The 17,766-nt window shown below is 33.0% G+C and overlaps 1 protein-coding gene and 1 long non-coding RNA gene across 5 annotated transcripts in view; one reads left to right on the forward strand and one right to left on the reverse strand.

The window, feature by feature from the left end:
- Window positions 1-16,542, reverse strand: part of LOC108214355 (DNA-directed RNA polymerase III subunit 2) — a 39,018-nt gene extending 22,476 nt beyond the window's left edge. The window contains exons 1-9 of one of the 2 annotated variants that reach the window (XM_064090227.1): window positions 16,334-16,542; window positions 15,064-15,150; window positions 14,784-14,929; window positions 8,765-8,846; window positions 8,048-8,169; window positions 7,835-7,927; window positions 7,344-7,416; window positions 7,172-7,262; window positions 6,549-6,601 (exon numbers count right to left, since the gene is read on the reverse strand). In XM_064090227.1, the coding sequence (XP_063946297.1) occupies window positions 6,549-6,601; window positions 7,172-7,262; window positions 7,344-7,416; window positions 7,835-7,927; window positions 8,048-8,169; window positions 8,765-8,846; window positions 14,784-14,929; window positions 15,064-15,066 (663 nt within the window). In that variant the 5' untranslated portion in view covers window positions 15,067-15,150; window positions 16,334-16,542. Of the gene's footprint in view, window positions 1-6,548; window positions 6,602-7,171; window positions 7,263-7,343; window positions 7,417-7,834; window positions 7,928-8,047; window positions 8,170-8,764; window positions 8,847-14,783; window positions 14,930-15,063; window positions 15,151-16,333 lie in introns of those variants that run through there. The other variant, XM_064090228.1, reaches the window with a different exon arrangement.
- Window positions 2,214-5,413, forward strand: LOC135151604 (uncharacterized). Of its 3 annotated transcripts, XR_010290236.1 has the most exons (5): window positions 2,214-2,510; window positions 2,668-2,720; window positions 4,270-4,699; window positions 4,776-4,896; window positions 4,991-5,413. It is a non-coding gene; the product is annotated as an uncharacterized LOC135151604 (long non-coding RNA). The 3 variants fall into 3 exon arrangements; XR_010290235.1 differs by lacking the exons at window positions 2,214-2,510; window positions 2,668-2,720 and having other exon boundaries at window positions 3,501-4,356; window positions 4,457-4,699; XR_010290234.1 differs by lacking the exons at window positions 2,214-2,510; window positions 2,668-2,720 and having other exon boundaries at window positions 3,501-4,699.
- Window positions 16,543-17,766: the final 1,224 nt, after the last annotated feature.

Here is a 17,766-nt window from a genome sequence, read left to right on the forward strand (position 1 = left end):
AGCCTTTAGCTCTATCCGGCCGTTTTTGGCAAAGATCTGGAATTGAAATCGGCATTAAGCTGGGTAGACGGTATTGGAGGTGAGGAAGACCGAGGTGGAGGTGAGGACAAAGGTGCAGGTGGAGGTGGAACGGAAGGGGCGGTGGAGGGGGTTGGATTTGGTGGTGATATAAATAATGGAGGCCGACATGGAGGTGGTGGTTATGGAGGGTCGGGCGGAACGGAGGTGGAGAGAGCGGCAGAGACTTGGGGGGGGGGTGGCGGGATGAAGCTGCCGGAAGTGGGGTGGAGGCAGATGTTGGGTTGGTGGGTTGGAGAAGAAGAAGGGGAAAGTGGGGTTGTTTGAGAATTTAGTGATATTCTCTTTGAAATTTAGTGATAGTTTCTAGTTTCTAGAGTAAGGTGGTTTCTATTGGAGTAAGACTCTATATATATATAGGCTTATGATCAAATAGAAACCACCCTTAAGATAAAAACTAGAAACCAATTCAGTTTAGTGATATTCTCAGTACAATTTAGTGATATTCTTTTACGGATTTGAAATTAAAATCCGCATTAAGATGGGCAAATGGTATTGGAGGTGAGGAAGATCGAGGTGGAGGTGAGGACGAAGGTGCATGTGGAGATGGAGGTGGAGGTGGAGGTGGAGGTGGAATCGAAAGGGCGGTGGAGGGGGGTTGGATTTGGTGGTGATATAAATAATGGAGGCCGACATGGAGGTGGTGGTTATGGAGGTTCAGGCGGGACGGAGGTGGAGAGAGCAGTAGAGACTTAGCAGGGGTGGCGGGGTGAAGCTGCCGGAAGTGGTTGGAGAAGAAGGAGAAAGTGGGATTGTTTAAGAATTTAGTGATATTCTTTTTACAATCAATCTACATTATAATTGCTGTTGCCTATTTCCAATAGTACTGAAAACAGCCTAAATAACTACCCCTCCATGTTTGCTTAATTACGAGCGTGCCATTCTCTTTCTGCTGCATGTAATGACGACGCGTGGCTGCTTCCACTACCATATGTACAACAAATGGACACGTGATGCAGTTATTGACCAATGTATCTTAATTACATACCAAATCATTACAATACAAAAAACTAAGCAATTATTTATTTTAAAAAACAAAGCAGGCTGCGCGAGTCTTCCCCGGGAAGCTAAACTCCCCCTCCCCCCAATTTGTACCTACTCACTCAAATTATTTTAAAAATAATAGGTGGAAGTATGTTTTTTAATCATCTTAAATCACTTGTAAAAAATCAAAATGACAACTAAAAAAAGACGGAATCTATATAATAAATCATGTTACCTCTTTGTATATAAGTCAAACGATTTATATTTCAAAATAGGTGGGTAATTAATTAATTAAGATTCAATCTTATTGGATATTTGGCCGAGTTTTTGAACTTATAAGTCAACTTATTCATATAATTTGTGTAACAAATTAGAAGCTAAAACATGTGAAATTAAAAATCCTAACATTTTTAATGACTTATTTTATTTTTAAAATTTTATTTTATAAATATGTAGAGGAACACTTTAAAAGATAACTTATAATAATCTATTATCTATTATTATATTAATAATATTTAGAGCCAATAATTGTAAACAATAAAAAAACTTATCCAAACGCACAAATCACAAAATCTGATTTTTGGACAAATAGATATATATTAATATTAATTACTATTCCTTCTGTTTCGAAATATAGGTCGTTTGACTTTTTAACACATATTTGTAAGACTTTTTTTATTCAAAATTCTATTTTTAAAATTACAATATTAATTGTATTTTTTTATTCAGAGAATTTGAAAATAACGAATTTAATAATGAATTTAATGAACTTGAAAATAACAAATTTATATTTGAAAATAAATGAAGTAATTAATTAAGATTCAATACTATTGGGTGTTTGGATTGTCTTATAAACCCATTATTGGCGAATAATTTATTTCTATTTTCGAAATTTTATTTTAAAAATATGTGAAGAAAATCTTTAAAAGATAATTTATATTAATTTGTTATTATATTAATAATTTTTAAGTCTAATAAATTGTAATAACAAAAAAAATATTAGAATCAAAACACGATTAAGAATTACTTCTCATTTATAATTAATTTCTCACTTACAATTAATTTCTTTGTTATAAGCAATAATTACTCTTAATTCAAACCGAAAGCAAAGATGATTCAAACCGAAATCAAAGAGGCTTTCTCAGGAAGCTAAACCTCTGCTGTGTTTTAACTTTTTTTGAAAGTTTTACAGTTTGTAAATGAATCTGCAAGGCACGTCTTCCAAGAATTCAAATTAAAAGAAGATGTTTATGCTCTCTCTCATTTTTCATTCTTCCTTCTTCTACCCCCGTGATCTTTGTCACGTTTCTCTCTTTTATATTCATAGTATTTCTTCAATATAATCTCCATTTCAACTATTAGTTTCCTAATAATTTCTTTATTTTATACATGCAGGTTAAACTTATGCTGATAAAGTGTTTGATGATTTGTCCAAAAGAACAAAAATGGTAAATTTTTTAACTTTTTAGATATTTTTTATTGATGGTACACAAACTTTGTCATGCTATGTTTATTGATTTTCATAATTTGATAATATATACTGAGATTTGAAAATTGAAGGTTTAATTGGTTATATGCATATTTTTGTTGTTTGTCATACTCGAGGTGTTTGATTATGAAGAGGTTTGATTAGAAGTTGTTCCACACTGCGAGAAGAGGTATTCTACTTTTTCCGCTTAAATGAAAGTATAGTTCTAAGTGTATGTAAATTTTGCAGAGTATTTGTTCATGTAGCTTTTGTAATTACTGCTACCTTTGTTTCTTGCTCTCATGTTTTTTAGAACTCTGTTGTGTGACATCAGTTGATTCAAGTAACTTTTGTGTGCGACTATGTGAGTTTTGATTAGTAAGTTGACTATTTTGTATATGCCTATACTATGTTGGGTCCTGTTCCTTGACAACCGCGTGTTAGATAAGGGTTATCTAACACACTGTACGGGGGCCGTTAGATCTATATTTCAAAGGCCCAGATCCAATCTGAGATTTTAATGTATCCGCTATAAAAAACCGCGGAATAACCGCGGATAGGGAGTTTTCCCTTCCGCGGAAAATAACCGCGGATACATTAAAAACCCAAAATTGGATCTGAGCCCTTGAAATATAAATCCAATGGCCCCCGTACAGTGTGTTAGATAACCCTTATCTAACACGCGGTTGCTGTGGAACAGGACCCTACTATGTTTTGGGTATCTTCATTTTTTTAAATTGATCATGGAGTTTGGCCTTTTTATGATGGTTGTGACAAAACATAAGATAGCTATACATTTTTTTAATGGGAGTTTGAGTGTGCTTGGCCAAACATGTAGTGTTCATGTTTAGAGTATTATTCATGTTATAGCCTCTTTTCTGTTAATTTTTCATATTTTGATATTTGCAGATACTTCAAAATCCTGGAAACTACATTTATAATTTTGATATTTGCAGATATTCATGTCAACAAGATATTCTGCATTAGTTCACTTATAACTTATGTGCTAATATTTTGTGGCACCTATATTTTGACGTGCACCCAGGTTGCTTAGGAGTATGTTGTAAGGTTTCACTGCCATACAACAATAGTTTCAATTTGATTTTATAGAACTTCATTACATGTCCTCAACAAAATATACTGTATCATCTCAACTAAACACAACAAATATGACTACAGAATAAGAGTTTGGCTAATCAAGTTCTGGTGGGATGTAACTAGGGCTGTAGAAGAATCACCTGCTTCAACATAATAGTGGTGGATAACAAGTTAAGTTAATACAAACTACCAGAGCAGAGCACATAGAAGTCTCTGACTGTCGGGTAAATTTTTTTTATTAACTTGGGAATTTACTCACACATTCATGCACTAACAACGAATTACAAGGTTATTCAATTTGGATGAAACTCAAGGATCTACAGATAGAATTGTGGGAACATAGTAAGTCTTCTGACCAAATTGTAGCATAAGAATTAAATATAATAGTAACAATAGTATATACCTTTGCGGATATATGGCACCTAAGTATGTAATGCATGAACATTTCTCGGTTAAGTTTGAAGTATTTAGTTTTGGAAATGTAGATGATATTGCAGACCTTGCAAGTTGTGGAAGTTTTAGTTTTCACAGAGTTCATGCATCGATTTCTTATACTGAATGCATTCAGTTAGCATACTTGATCACATTCATAATATAATGCATCATTTGTATCTGATTAAACTTATGTTTCTCATGCCCAGAAGAATTGGCAAAAAGGGACTGCAACACTAATATTATCGATCCAGTACTGAGAAATAATCCAACATCAATACGCGAAATGATAAGATGTATTAACATGGGGTTACTATGTGTGCAAGAAAATGTTACAAACAGACCTGCCATGACTTCTGTGATACTTATGCTTAACAGTTTTCTCTCACTCTGCAGGTGCCTTCCAAGCCTGCCTTCTTTGTACCAAGTAACGTTGATCCAGAACTACCATTGCTTACACATGATCCCAACTCAAGAGTTAGTGGCAAATCCGATTATTATGTCATTCATCCATTGACAATGCTTCAATCACCGATACATATCCACGACGATTAATAGTTAATTACTATCTATATTACATTGCTTTGCTGCTTTCTACTGTGATTTGTGTGCAAGGATAGTTCCTCATGCCGAGAAAAGGTATTGGTTCTTCAGATCTTCATATAACTATGTTTAACAGTCATGGAAATGTTATGGTTGTTTATTCCAATTTTAGATTTAGGCTTCATGTGGTGGCTTACGATCAAACTGGAAAATTGGATGTTATAATCAGTGATCGTGAGGTTTACGAGCCTCATAGGTTCATAGGTTACAGAGCCAGAGATGTTATACCGGAGGTGAAATTTGTTTTCCCTTTTAGATAACAAGTTTTGTTTTTGTTGTCAAATAATTTGATTGTTGAAAGAATTCTTTTCTTCAAAACAATTCCAGGGAGCTCTTCCGGCTTTCTTTCCAAATCAGTTGAGGCAGTTTACAGACAAACATTCACAATCATGCTGCAAATTTGTGATGAGAACGTTAAGAAGAATGTTAAATTGTACTCAGTAAGAAACATCTGCATGTGATTCAAACGGGACAACACAGTGAACTCAGGAAAAACAGAAGAACAAAGGGCATCTACCAGGTGTTGCCCAACTGAAACAACAACATCGTACTATCATCTTCAAGGCGCTACAGAAGACAACTTAGACTCATCAACCGTTACTCAGAAACAGTAAAATGGCTGCAAAACTCTTTTGCTCTGTCCATGAGTACATGGGTGTAATTTTATTTGTGTCTGCACTAACAAACAACAGTCTGTAATTTTATCCAAATATGTATTTGGATTAACTTATGTTATCTTTTGTTATCAGACGTATTGTGCATGTTCTTCTCTTATAGTCATATATATAATCTTTTATATAGCCCAGCGGAGCGGGCAACAATACTAGTTTAGTGATAGTTTCTAGTTTGTAGAATAAGGAGGTTTCCATTGGAGTAAGACTTATATATATATAGAGAGAGAGTATTACTCCAATAGAAACCTCCTTATTCTAGAAACTAAAAACCAAGCTGGAATATCACTAAATCCTAAAGCAAATACCACTAAATTCTTAAACAACCCCATCTCCACCTCCATCTTCACCAACCCCGCCTCCACATCCGCCACTGCCACCACCTCCATCGTCGCCTCCTCCATAACCACCACTAGCTCTATGCCGTCTGCCTCCTCCATAACCACCACCTCCATCTCCACCTCCATTATTTCTCTAACAACACAATCTCCACCTCCATCTTCACCAGCCCCATCTTGGTCGCTGCTTCAACCTCCTTCAGCCCCGTTCATACTTCTTTCTCAACCTCGGCTCAACCTCAAAACGCGGGGGAGCCTCTACTGTTCCGGCAACGCTCAAACCCCCTATTTCAAGCCACCCAAACCTCCGCTACAATCATCATCCTCCATCTCCACCTTCACCTCCACCATCTCCACCACCATCGCCACCATCTGAATCGAAAACGTCAACAGATCTGGAGATTCTGAGCAAAATCTGGAACATATTAGAGATTCTGGGCAGTTCCCGCAAGTTTTCACTAATTCCTGCAACACTGATCACTAAATCCTAAAGAGAATATCACTAAATTGTACTGAGAATATCACTAACCTGTATTGGTTTCTAGTTTTTATTTTAAAAGTGGTTTCTATTTGATCATGAGCCTATATATATATACATATATATCGATTGAAAATTTAAAAAACAATCACTGAATCATGAAAATCTGTACTTACAAAATTATGTGAGAATGAAAAAAGAACTCCTCAACAACAAAATCAATAGATAATAGGATGCTCATTTCTAAAACCTCAGTGAAAACTGGAAACTAAGAAAACACAGTAGTCATGCAAAGGAAGTAATTTATAATTTCTCGTTACTAACACCCTTCTATCTATAAATTTTATGATTCAAGTTAAGCTTTATAAAAGTTCTAGAATCACGTAAAAAGAAATTACCTTTTCTGTTCCTTTGACGATAAAATATCCTCCAGGATCAAGTGGGCACTCGCCTAATAAAGAAAAAAGAAATATTAGCATCAAAGAGTAAATGAAACAACAAAAAACTACAGATAATATATACACGTTACAATGAACTGTTCCAGATACTCAATTGAGCATCAAAACCAGCCTGCTGCCTACTGATAAAATAATCTTATATACAACTTCCAGAAATTTAGCAATGCATAATGGAAGAAAAACAATGAAACAAATATTAAAATTTATACAATTTAATTGGAGCACTACAATTTATGCATATGTGTGTGTATACATACACACACACACACACATATATATTGCTGAGAGATTGCAATTATTATTGCCATAATAACTTTTATATGCTTACCTAATGCGAAGAGAAAACTATACTTCATTGTCTTGCCTGCTTGCACATTATACCTAGACCTAGATCCATGAATCCTATTGAATGCCTAATTGCCTATGTTATGGTTGGGTATACAGAGTTATAAGGCACAAATGATTCTCGAAATTCTTATAATTACCAAAAGTGCACTCTGTAAACTATATATATTTAACTTGTTTAATATTAATGTTTACATCAAAATTCTCAGTTGACTAACCCAATCTCGCCAATTCTTCTTCATCTTTCCCATATAAGAGACAGCAGCAGCTTCTTAACATTATAGGCATTTTCCCAATGATTACGTCATTCTGAGAACACAAACAGTAAGATCTTTTGCTAGAGTATAATTATGACTGTGAAAGTATCATTGAAATGGGAAAAAAAATTACCTTAATCGCTACGCTTTTTTTACCATTACTTTCTGTAACATATTCAATGTCAACATATATTGGAGCAGCATACCTATAACCATGTGTAAATGAGAATAATAAAACACTAAAATATTGGAGCAGCATACCTATAACCATGTGGAATTCACCATGAAGTCATAAAATGCTAGAGTTTGCAAAGTCAAAAAATATTGCTTGGAGTTTGTATGAGTATGACTGACTACATATGCAAAAGTAGTTTGGGACACTAACCTCTAATTGTGTCAGTATATAACATGTGAAGATGCCAACAAATTTCATGATACAAAATTTTGAAAATGGACACCAGAAGGGAACATTATGTTTTTAGGAACAATTCAGTTTTTATGAAAAAAACTGTAATTCAAAACTAATATTTGTTGACTACAATGAATCGCCAAATGAATCGCCAAATACGGCACATTTCTTCTCCCAAAAAGTGCTCACGAAATAAAAAAGGGATAGACACTTACGTGATGTCAGATAAACGACATCTGTGAGGGTTGAGCTGATCCATGACACTATTGACTACCACTGAAGGTTCACCAATACGAACACTTTTATATCTGTAAGCATGCATAAGGCAGACGGAACAGACAAATATTCACTCTGAATCTCATAGCAAATTCAGTACAAACAAATTGTAAAATAATTTAAGCATGGTGGAGAAGAAAATTAAGTGTTACCTGAGATAAACATTCTTATCAACAGTGGATCTTATCTCTTTATTGGCTCGCACAATATTTTTCATTCCTGTCCTGACGAAGTAATTGAAAGAGTCAAGATGTTGCTTCACTAAGCCTCTCACCTACAGCTCCAAAAGAAGACAGAACTATCATTAGTGGACATCATATTGGCTGTCTGCAACTTTAAATATATCACACATCATGCCGTTGCTAAGTGGCTATCTAAAATGGAGCATATCAGATCTCAAAACCTAATAATCTCATCCTCCAACAACCACACTGACACATTCTCACTTCCAAGTTCTGCCAGATGTGTGGGTGAAACTGGAAAGCAAATTTTAAAAACATAAATAACAATGTCAATAAACCCTGAAGCTACAAGGCACTTCATAGTTTTATTCATTAAATGTTTTTCACTTTCCTCCAAATAGTTTGCAATTATATAAAAAGTCTACAAGAAGACGAGCAACAGAGCTTCATGTTTCTGTATCCTAAAGTGTACGAGCTGCAGCTTTTTATCATTCTCCTTCAGAATCACAATGGAACAATAACACACAATGATATAACTTGCTGATTCAAAAACATGGAACAATGTGATAATCCGAACTGAACAACTTGACACATAACAGATAATAAATATAACGAGACGAAATCAGACTAAACATTGGAACATATCCCCTAAAAATCCAACAAAACGCAAGGTTTTTTTAATATTACCTTTAAAAATTCTGGAAGAAGCTGGAACTTATCAACAGCAGATTTTACCGGAGCAGCAAGAAATTGCTTGTCGATTTCAGCACTGCAAAAAAGAAAATGTTTCCGAAGATGTAAAGTAAATAATGTTTTATAGCATAAAGCGAAATATATACAAAACGCAATGAACTCCTCCGGTCTAACAATTGGTCAAGCATTGTCAAGCAAATGAAATTTACTGGATCACATTATTGTCAGCAGATGGTTCTATACAATTTCAAGGCAGAACAACAATTGTGATTTCTATATGATCAAACTGCAACTCCAATAAATGGCAATATAAAAAGGAAAGACAATAGTAAAGACTCCCCAAATAAAAATAAATTATAATCCAGCAAGGCAACACTAAGGAGGCTTCCATAGCTTCTTATTGCTTGGATTTAACTGATATTAGTTCTATTCTGGAAACAGTTGCAAGGTTAATTAGTTAAAATGGACCCGACAATCCCCCGAGATATCAATCTTCTTAAACTATAAAAAATTCCAAATTACTTAATACAAATAACGCTTATAGACCTCAAAGATCAAGTAATAAAAACAATGAATTATTAGCATGATAAGGTCTCAGATAAAAAACGGTTCATAGGGCACATGAGTCCATTTTTTATAATACAGCAAGGAAACATTAAGGAGGCTTCCCTAGCTAATAATCCTCCCTCTCCCTCCCTCCCTCCCTCGCGTTGTAAAAAGCGCAAATTGGACTTAATCGGAATTAATAGGATGATTAATTAAATAATCGGGTATTTAATAGGGTATCTAATAAGCGGTCGATTAATTGGTGATTAATTAATCACCAATTTTTAGAACAATGTCTCTCACACATCCAGCAAGGCAACATTAAGTAGGCTTCCCTATCCTCCCTCTCTCTCTCACACACATAAATACACATAAATAATCATCCGTACATCTCAGTAACGCGTATAAAACACCAAATTGCTCGTACTATCAAAAAATAAAACCTAAAAGCATAAAATCACAAATAGCCCTAATTTAAACAATATTAATTTAACATGTAAAAACAATGAAGAAACAAAAGAATGATGAGAATAAAACAAAACGCACTCGAGTTGAATCTTGTTGACGCCCATGGTGTAAGTATAGATTGTGATGAGATGGAGGAGTGTGTGTAGATTGCGGGGAGAATCGCGACGAGGGTTTATCGTTTATAGAGTGGAGTCTTGAGTTTAGTAATAGGGCTTGTCCAAATTACTACAAGGCCACACCGCCACAACAATAATAGTGTTACTAAACTCGAGGGTTATATCCTATCAAAAGAAGTTTTGAGCGCTATATTCATTAAAAAATATTATAATTACTAGCCTTAAACCCGTGCAAAGCACGGGCGGCTATATAATTTTAAATTTATTATATATAATTTAAATTTTAACATCATTTTATTAGTGTTTTAATATTAATGAATTGAAATTTTATTAAATTATATTAACAGACTGGTTATATACTTATATTCACGTCTGTGGTAAGCCTATAGGCTTAAGCAAGCATCTCTCACGCCATCACAGAGGAAGTTACAGAACGTTGATTTATCTGGTTGGTATCCCAACTTATGGAATATGAAAATATAATGTTATGACGTTGGGTTAAAAGTGTATCCTTGAAACTTGCAGGTTCAAGCCAACGTTTTCCATCGTCCAGGCACATAAACAGGGGTATAACAGGCTCCAAGCAAACCATCGCGTTCCAGATGCCAGCTTCAACAATAAAGAGGCCCATTATTCCTGGAGCATCTGGTAATATCTCGAATAATTGTATTCATCTTCCAAGAATATCTTCAGAGTGATTTTGAATATCTTCCAAGAATATCTTCAGAGTGATTTTGAATATTAGTTTATCCAGTTTTTTTCTGTAATTTCAGCATTATGGACCAAGCATGTTAGTAGTTCTTTTGTGTGTGTTTGTGTGTATATATGAATATATGAAATATGTATTGAACACTCTTCAACACAAAATGCTTATAACTATAATTTACTTGCTATTATAATCCTATTCAATGCACTTAATCGTATACACCCTGTAGCATAATTTTCATAGTAGTTCACAAGTGTCATTCTAATGCGCATGATAGTCAGGGTACTGGGAATGACCAATCACCACCAAATGAAAATGTTGATCCGAATAGAGCTACCAGGACAACTACTGAGATTGGTACATAATAGTTACTATCTTTTTCGCATATTGTAATCATTCTGACTGACTTTGATTATTTGTGATATGTAACAAAATCGATCCAGGTTCACGCTTTGATTATTTGTAATAGTGAAATGCACAATGTATACACGGCATTCTTACTAACCTTTTCTCGATTTGACATTCTTTATAATTGATTCTTATCTTAGGTTCTGGTGTTACACATGTCAGGACTTGCTTAATTGTCGGGCTTGAACTCCACCGACAATATGTTACAACATATTTATACAAGGTACACATTGCGACATCAATGCCATTAATTATAAACTATGAAATATCTAAATATATTTATTTCTTAAATTGAATAAGGCAGCAGGGAGCAACCAGTTTGTAAAACTGGACAATGGTATTCAAACATAAAGATTCTACTTTAACTGAACAGGGGACACATCAGCAGCTTTTACAAGGAGCCTGATATAAAAGGTGAAATAGAGTGTCTGCAATATTAGTCTCATTCATGGTATATACTATATAATAACTTGGGGTTCCTGCCACATTTTTATTCCTTTTAGTGTTTAAGTTGTTTAACCCTATCATTCTTTTAAGAATATATATACTTGTGGCTGTTTCTAATATCTTTCAGTTGGTTGTCCAATGTATTTATAATCCTACTGCCTACTGGTTGTGGCTTCACTATTTCTGAATATTTTTGTTAAATATTTGTCAAGTTAAGTGAGACTAGGATTTTTTGCCCGCTTCGCATGGTTGTATGTTATAATTTTTTTGTTATTTAAAAATAATAATAAATTTAAATATAATGAATTGATATGTGTAATTTTTATTTTTTTAATATCATTAATTTATTAAAATAATAATATTAAGTTCTTACATATTTGTAACCTAAATTTGTTTATGTACGACAAAACTTTATCTCTATTTTCTTATAAATCAAAAATAATTTGGTTAAAAAATAAAGTGAGGAAATGCATAAATAAATTTAGCTAGTGAATGCAGCATCGTCCTAATTTTAATATGTATTAAAATATATTAGTACAGAGTATAACCTAAATAATAATGATCATTTCATTTAAATTTAGTTTTAAATTTATTTAAAATATATTAGTACAAAAAAGTTAAATTATTTGTTTCATTTATGTAAAATAACTTGATAAGTTAACTTCTGATTTATAAGGTAAAATATGTACAAAAAAAATTGAAATATTATTATTTTGTTAACAAACTGAATATTATCTTCCAATTATGAGTATATTATACTATCAAATAAAAAAATTATTTAATATAAATATCTTATTATCAATGAAAAGATTTCCCGGCATGGCCTAGCGGCCATCCCTCGATCTTTAATAATAAATTCAAATATCTCTAGAAAAAAAATATCAAAAAAATCTCAAATCATTTATATTATTAAAGCAACTGATATTATTATTTAATTCATCATTATAAATCAAACAAAAGTATACAACCAAGGGAGAAAAAAACTCCCAGGTCCAACAATAGATTTTTCAGAACACCCTCCGAGAAATCAAAACAACGACAACTACAAAAATAAAAAGTGCCAAACAAAACTACAAGCATAAAAAATAATAAAACAAGTCCAAGAAGACACACCCACATAGCTCCAACACGACAACCTTATAGAGAAATACCAACTTATAGAGAAATACCAGCCACTACACCTCCAGAAATCCAACTTGACAAAACAACCCGGACCCACCAAGTGATGCAACTGAGCACTAGAAAAAATAGAGAAATACCAGCCACTACACCTCCAGAAATCCAACTTGACAAAACAACCCGGACCCACCAAGTGATGCAACTGAGCACTAGAACAGTTTATTCGTATCGTTTGTGTATATAACTTAATAAGTTACTCCGGGTACTCCCTCTGTCCCATTTAATTTTATATGTTTTTCACCATTCGACACGCATTTCAATTCACTTATTAAGTATAGTTCTATAATTTATTTTTAAGATTTTTTTATGAATAAAAATTTAGATTTTAATTTTTCATTCAGAAAAATCATGATATGTCTACATTATTAATTATTTAAATTAATATTATATTAACATTTTGTTTCTAAATTGCTTATTATCTAACAACTACATACATAATATAATTTTAAGAAATAAAAAACTATTCGATTTAAATTACTCAAATATTAATGCTATTTTGTGCAAAGTAGATATGAGTGAGCATCAATGTATTTATATCTTTGTATATAACTTAATAAGTTACTCCTGTTATTTAGCAAAAAAAAAATAAGTTACTCCTGTCACATTTAATTCTATTCGTTTTTTCGTTGCTCGTATCATTGTGTGTATTACTTAATAAGTTACTCATATCACATTTAATCCTATACGTTTTTTCCGCTGCTCGACACGCATTTCCTGTCCATTTAATTATATACATTTTTTCACTGCTCGACACACATTTCAATGTTCTTATAAAGTATAATTCTATAACTTATTTTTAAGATTTTTTAATGGATAAAAATTTAGAAAAGATCTTTAAACTTAGTCACAAGACCGTACTTTAGAGGAGTATTAAAATGGGTGTTGCGTCCTCGTATCCCAATTTATATTATCCATGGACACAGAGGGAGTAACTTCTTATTTATAAGCTAGAATATCATATGTTAAAAATTCGAGCCTTTTTTTAGTGGCTTACTTTTAATTTTAAATTTGATTTTAGAAAAATATAAAAGATTACTTTAAAACATAATTTATAATATTTTATTATCATATAAATAATTTTTAAAGCCGATAAACAGTATAACGATAAACAACGTTAATCAAACACCTGATATGCAAATTAATAATAATTTATTTATAATTTTGTGGATAATTGCCAAACCTACCAAAAAAGAGAATTGACAGAAAATATTCAAATTAAGTTTTGGAAGAGAGAATTAAGAGAAAGTATACTAAATATTTGATATGTGATAAACTATAATTGAATTTCAAAGTTTTGAAATAGGAATTTGAATTATCGGGGAAAGAGCCGCTTCTCCAAGAAGCTTATCAATTGTTTGGGTTTTGAATGTATCAATCATTGTACGTATACGGCTGTAACACATATAATACCATAAAGTAATGGCACTATACGGTAGATTTGAAAAAAGGAGGACATTTCAGTCTTTAAACAGCATATTAGCCTTCAGGCAATATATATTAAAGAGAAGAGATATATATATGCATCACTTACATATTTATAGTGCAAGGGTATAATATATTCATGTGATTACTCATTTTTGATGTTTCTGGACTAACTTAGCCGGAGTATTATGATATAATCTCATGTCTTCAAACAAGATATCTCTTGGTTTGTGCTATAGAATACGATTTGAGTAAAAAAGAGTAGAATACAGTTGGACCACTTGGATTAATTAGTGATATTTAGTTTGTTCAGCGCTAAGTGCAGTCATACCTTTCTAATTTTTGAAACTGTGGGTGAGGTAAGGGAAATTTTAGTATTACCTTGAAAGTTCCATATGATATTTTAATACAACTACTGAGCTCTGTTTATGTCCTTTTTAGGATAGCATAAAACACAATACCATATGCACCTATACCTATAGTTTCTAATGAATATTTTAGACACTGTTTGTCTCTGGTACTGGTAAAATTATATACATATTTAAAATTATTCATGAATAATTATTTTAAAATTAATTTGTCTATCGTCAATGTCATGTACTGGTAGTTTAAGATATGCACACATGCTCAGACAAGATACAGGGACCCATCCCATGAAAAATGAGGAAATAAAAGCATATAATTCTACCACGCAGCAAGTAAAAACGTGTTTCCAACTTACCTGATTCTTCCCCTAGAACCGTTCCTCCCATTTGCCTCCTTTTCATCTGCTGACAGCCTTGTACTAGTGTCCCTAGGCTGACGCTGCCTCGAGGTTGTGTTCAATGCATCATTATCAGCTCTCACAAAGTTGTCAACCTTGCCGTCCTACAGTATTTTGAGGTAAAGGACATGAACCCAAAAAACTGCAGAAGCTAGCTGAATGTCATAAAACACACTGAAATTAAAACAAAAAAGACAACTGCTACATAACCTCGCTATTTCAAGGAAAGAATGATTACCATCTTATCCACTTTCTCTTGCTCACGTTCCCGAGTCTCCTTCTCTTTCCTTTTCTGAAGTTCTTGTATTTCCTTCCCGTTAACAACCTGCAACACAGAAAATGGCCCCATTAAAAATAGCTATTTAGGAAAATGAGAACATAGTATATATATTAAATATTTCCCGCGTACCATGTAATGTAATCAACAAACAAACTTAAGTTACATGTTTATATCTATTACGTATTCAATAAACCATTCTATTTTAGGAAACTTATGAATATATGTACATATGTACACTTTTCCTGCACACCATCAAGGGCGGAGCCACAGCCAAGGCTGGGGTGGGCTCCAGCCAGGGCAAATTTTTTTTCCCCAAATTTTAATATTACTCAGCCCAAATATTTTAAGGCCAGCCCACTACATTTTGTCCGAACCCATTTAATCTTTCTTGCAAAACTTTCAGTTAGGACGGAAAACTAGGTTTCAAGGAGGAGAAAAGAATCAACAAGAAGATCAATTCATATTTTTTTTTATTTAAAATTTATATTCTTGCCATTTAGGTTTTATAGTTAAAATATATTTGAACTTTTTCCTCTATTCTTTACAGGATATATGTAATGACAAGTTTAGAAAAAAAGAGATGAAGACAGTTTATGGTAAAAGATGAATATTATTCTATTAAAAATTGAAGGTTTTAACTTAAATAATAACTAAGAATTACTCAAATTTGGTAGTTAGTTTTTGAGAGAACACTATCTTGTATATATTATAAGCTGGGTCTTATTTAAAATTTGTTTTTGTTTGATCGTGTTTAAATTTTATAATTATGTTGTGAGATAAGTTTTTATTACTATGATAGTGTTGCTGGCCTAAAAAACAAGTAAAAAAAAACCTTCAGAAAGTAGCCCAGGTAAAGTATAATTTCTGGCTCCGCCGCGCCATTGCACACCATCATAACAAAACTAACCCACAGATTTAGATATACATGCTTCTTCTACATGTGCAATAAAACAGGCTATTTGAGACGTTTTGACAAACACCTAGGCGATATTTTTCCTTGAGACATTTTGACAAACACCTAGCATTCAATCCAACCATTGCTCCAGAAATTAAACTATCTATATACAAATCAGACTACACACAAGCACAACAACTAACCACATATCCAATCTAACCATTAAGACACAAATCCAAAGTAACAACTCAAGAATTATCGACTACATACAAGCACAAAAACTGCCCACATACATGTACGATATTCGAAAACTGCTATACATATACCACGCACCTGTATACGGTTAAATAGGTTCAAGATCGCAAGAATCACGTGTCACTAGCAAGCTTGATCGTTGAAAGTCGATGTGCAATATGTTAACTGTGTCTCTGGTTCGAATACGTCTCTTGTTATAGGGTGCTCTGTTTTCAAATGTTTGGTTTCAGCGTTTTAAATATGTTCTGCGTTGTCCGCGGTTAATAAGAGCGGAACGTGTAATTTATTCGCGGTAAATTATAACGGAAAGCTTTGAGTCCGTGAAAAATATGCACGGATAATCAGGGGCGGATCTAGAGATGAAATCTAGGGGGGCATCAAGCAAATTTTCGGAAAACACCTATATATTTTCAAATTTTGGGGGGGGGGCACTTCTATAATTTTTTAAAATTTAGAATGGTGAAAAAATGTAAAAAAAAAATTTTAGGGGGCACGTGTCCCCCCGTGCCTCTTCCTGGATCCGCCCCTGCGGATAATTAAAGGTATTTTTTTTAATTCCAGCTGTTGGATCACGGATTGAAAAAGTGTGTGCTGTTTGAACGTTTCTTGACATATACTCCCTCTGAACCTTTATACTTTTCTCATAACATGAATGAACCTTTATACTTTTCTCATAACATGAATGACACGGTTTTTAAGAGTGATGACAGTGTGAGTAACTTTGCACTAATTGTATTGACTCCTACAACCCAGCATTAATTACAGATATACTAACAGAGTACCAACACTAGCTAAAATATTTGTACAATGCACTACTTCGCTGCCAACCAATTAAAATACAGGAACAAATTTGAACAACCAATCAGATATCAAGATTAGCCATGCACGGATTAATGGGATAAATGGGAGTGATAGTAAGTTCTTTTGTTTTTTTAATTGCCGCGTAAAATTGTTCATATGTATGCATATATACTAGTGACCCAAAATAGAAATGGGAAAAGTATTTTGAATTACCTTAAAAGGAAAGTGACAAAAGTATTATGGGACGGAGGGAGTAACTGTGAGGGAACAGCATTTCATAGAACTAGGATGGGATATTTCAAAGTGAAAATTCAGAAAGAGGCTCAGCGGATAGCCTCAAAATGAAAATTATTCTTTTCTGTTAAAAGAAAAATGTATTTATTAATTAGCTTTCTTCTAAATTATTTTTAAAAATATGTATGCTAACTTATAATATATGCGATGTATTATATTTTATGATATTTTTTTGTTGTATAAATGTTAATATTTAATAATTAATAAATGTGCGTAAGTTAATATATTTTTATTGACAATGTAAAATAAATTTTCGATAAATATAGACCCGAGAGATATATTTTAATGATGAAATATGTTTAAGTTATAATCAAAAAACTCGTTCAAACTTTTTATAATTTAGAAAGGGTGATGTATATGCCTAATTACCGACGAATTAATCGGAATTTTTCATATTTCGATTTTAATGATTGTGT

Source organism: Daucus carota, chromosome 3 (assembly GCF_001625215.2).
Source record: "Daucus carota subsp. sativus chromosome 3, DH1 v3.0, whole genome shotgun sequence".
Classification (NCBI taxonomy): Eukaryota; Viridiplantae; Streptophyta; class Magnoliopsida; order Apiales; family Apiaceae; genus Daucus; species Daucus carota.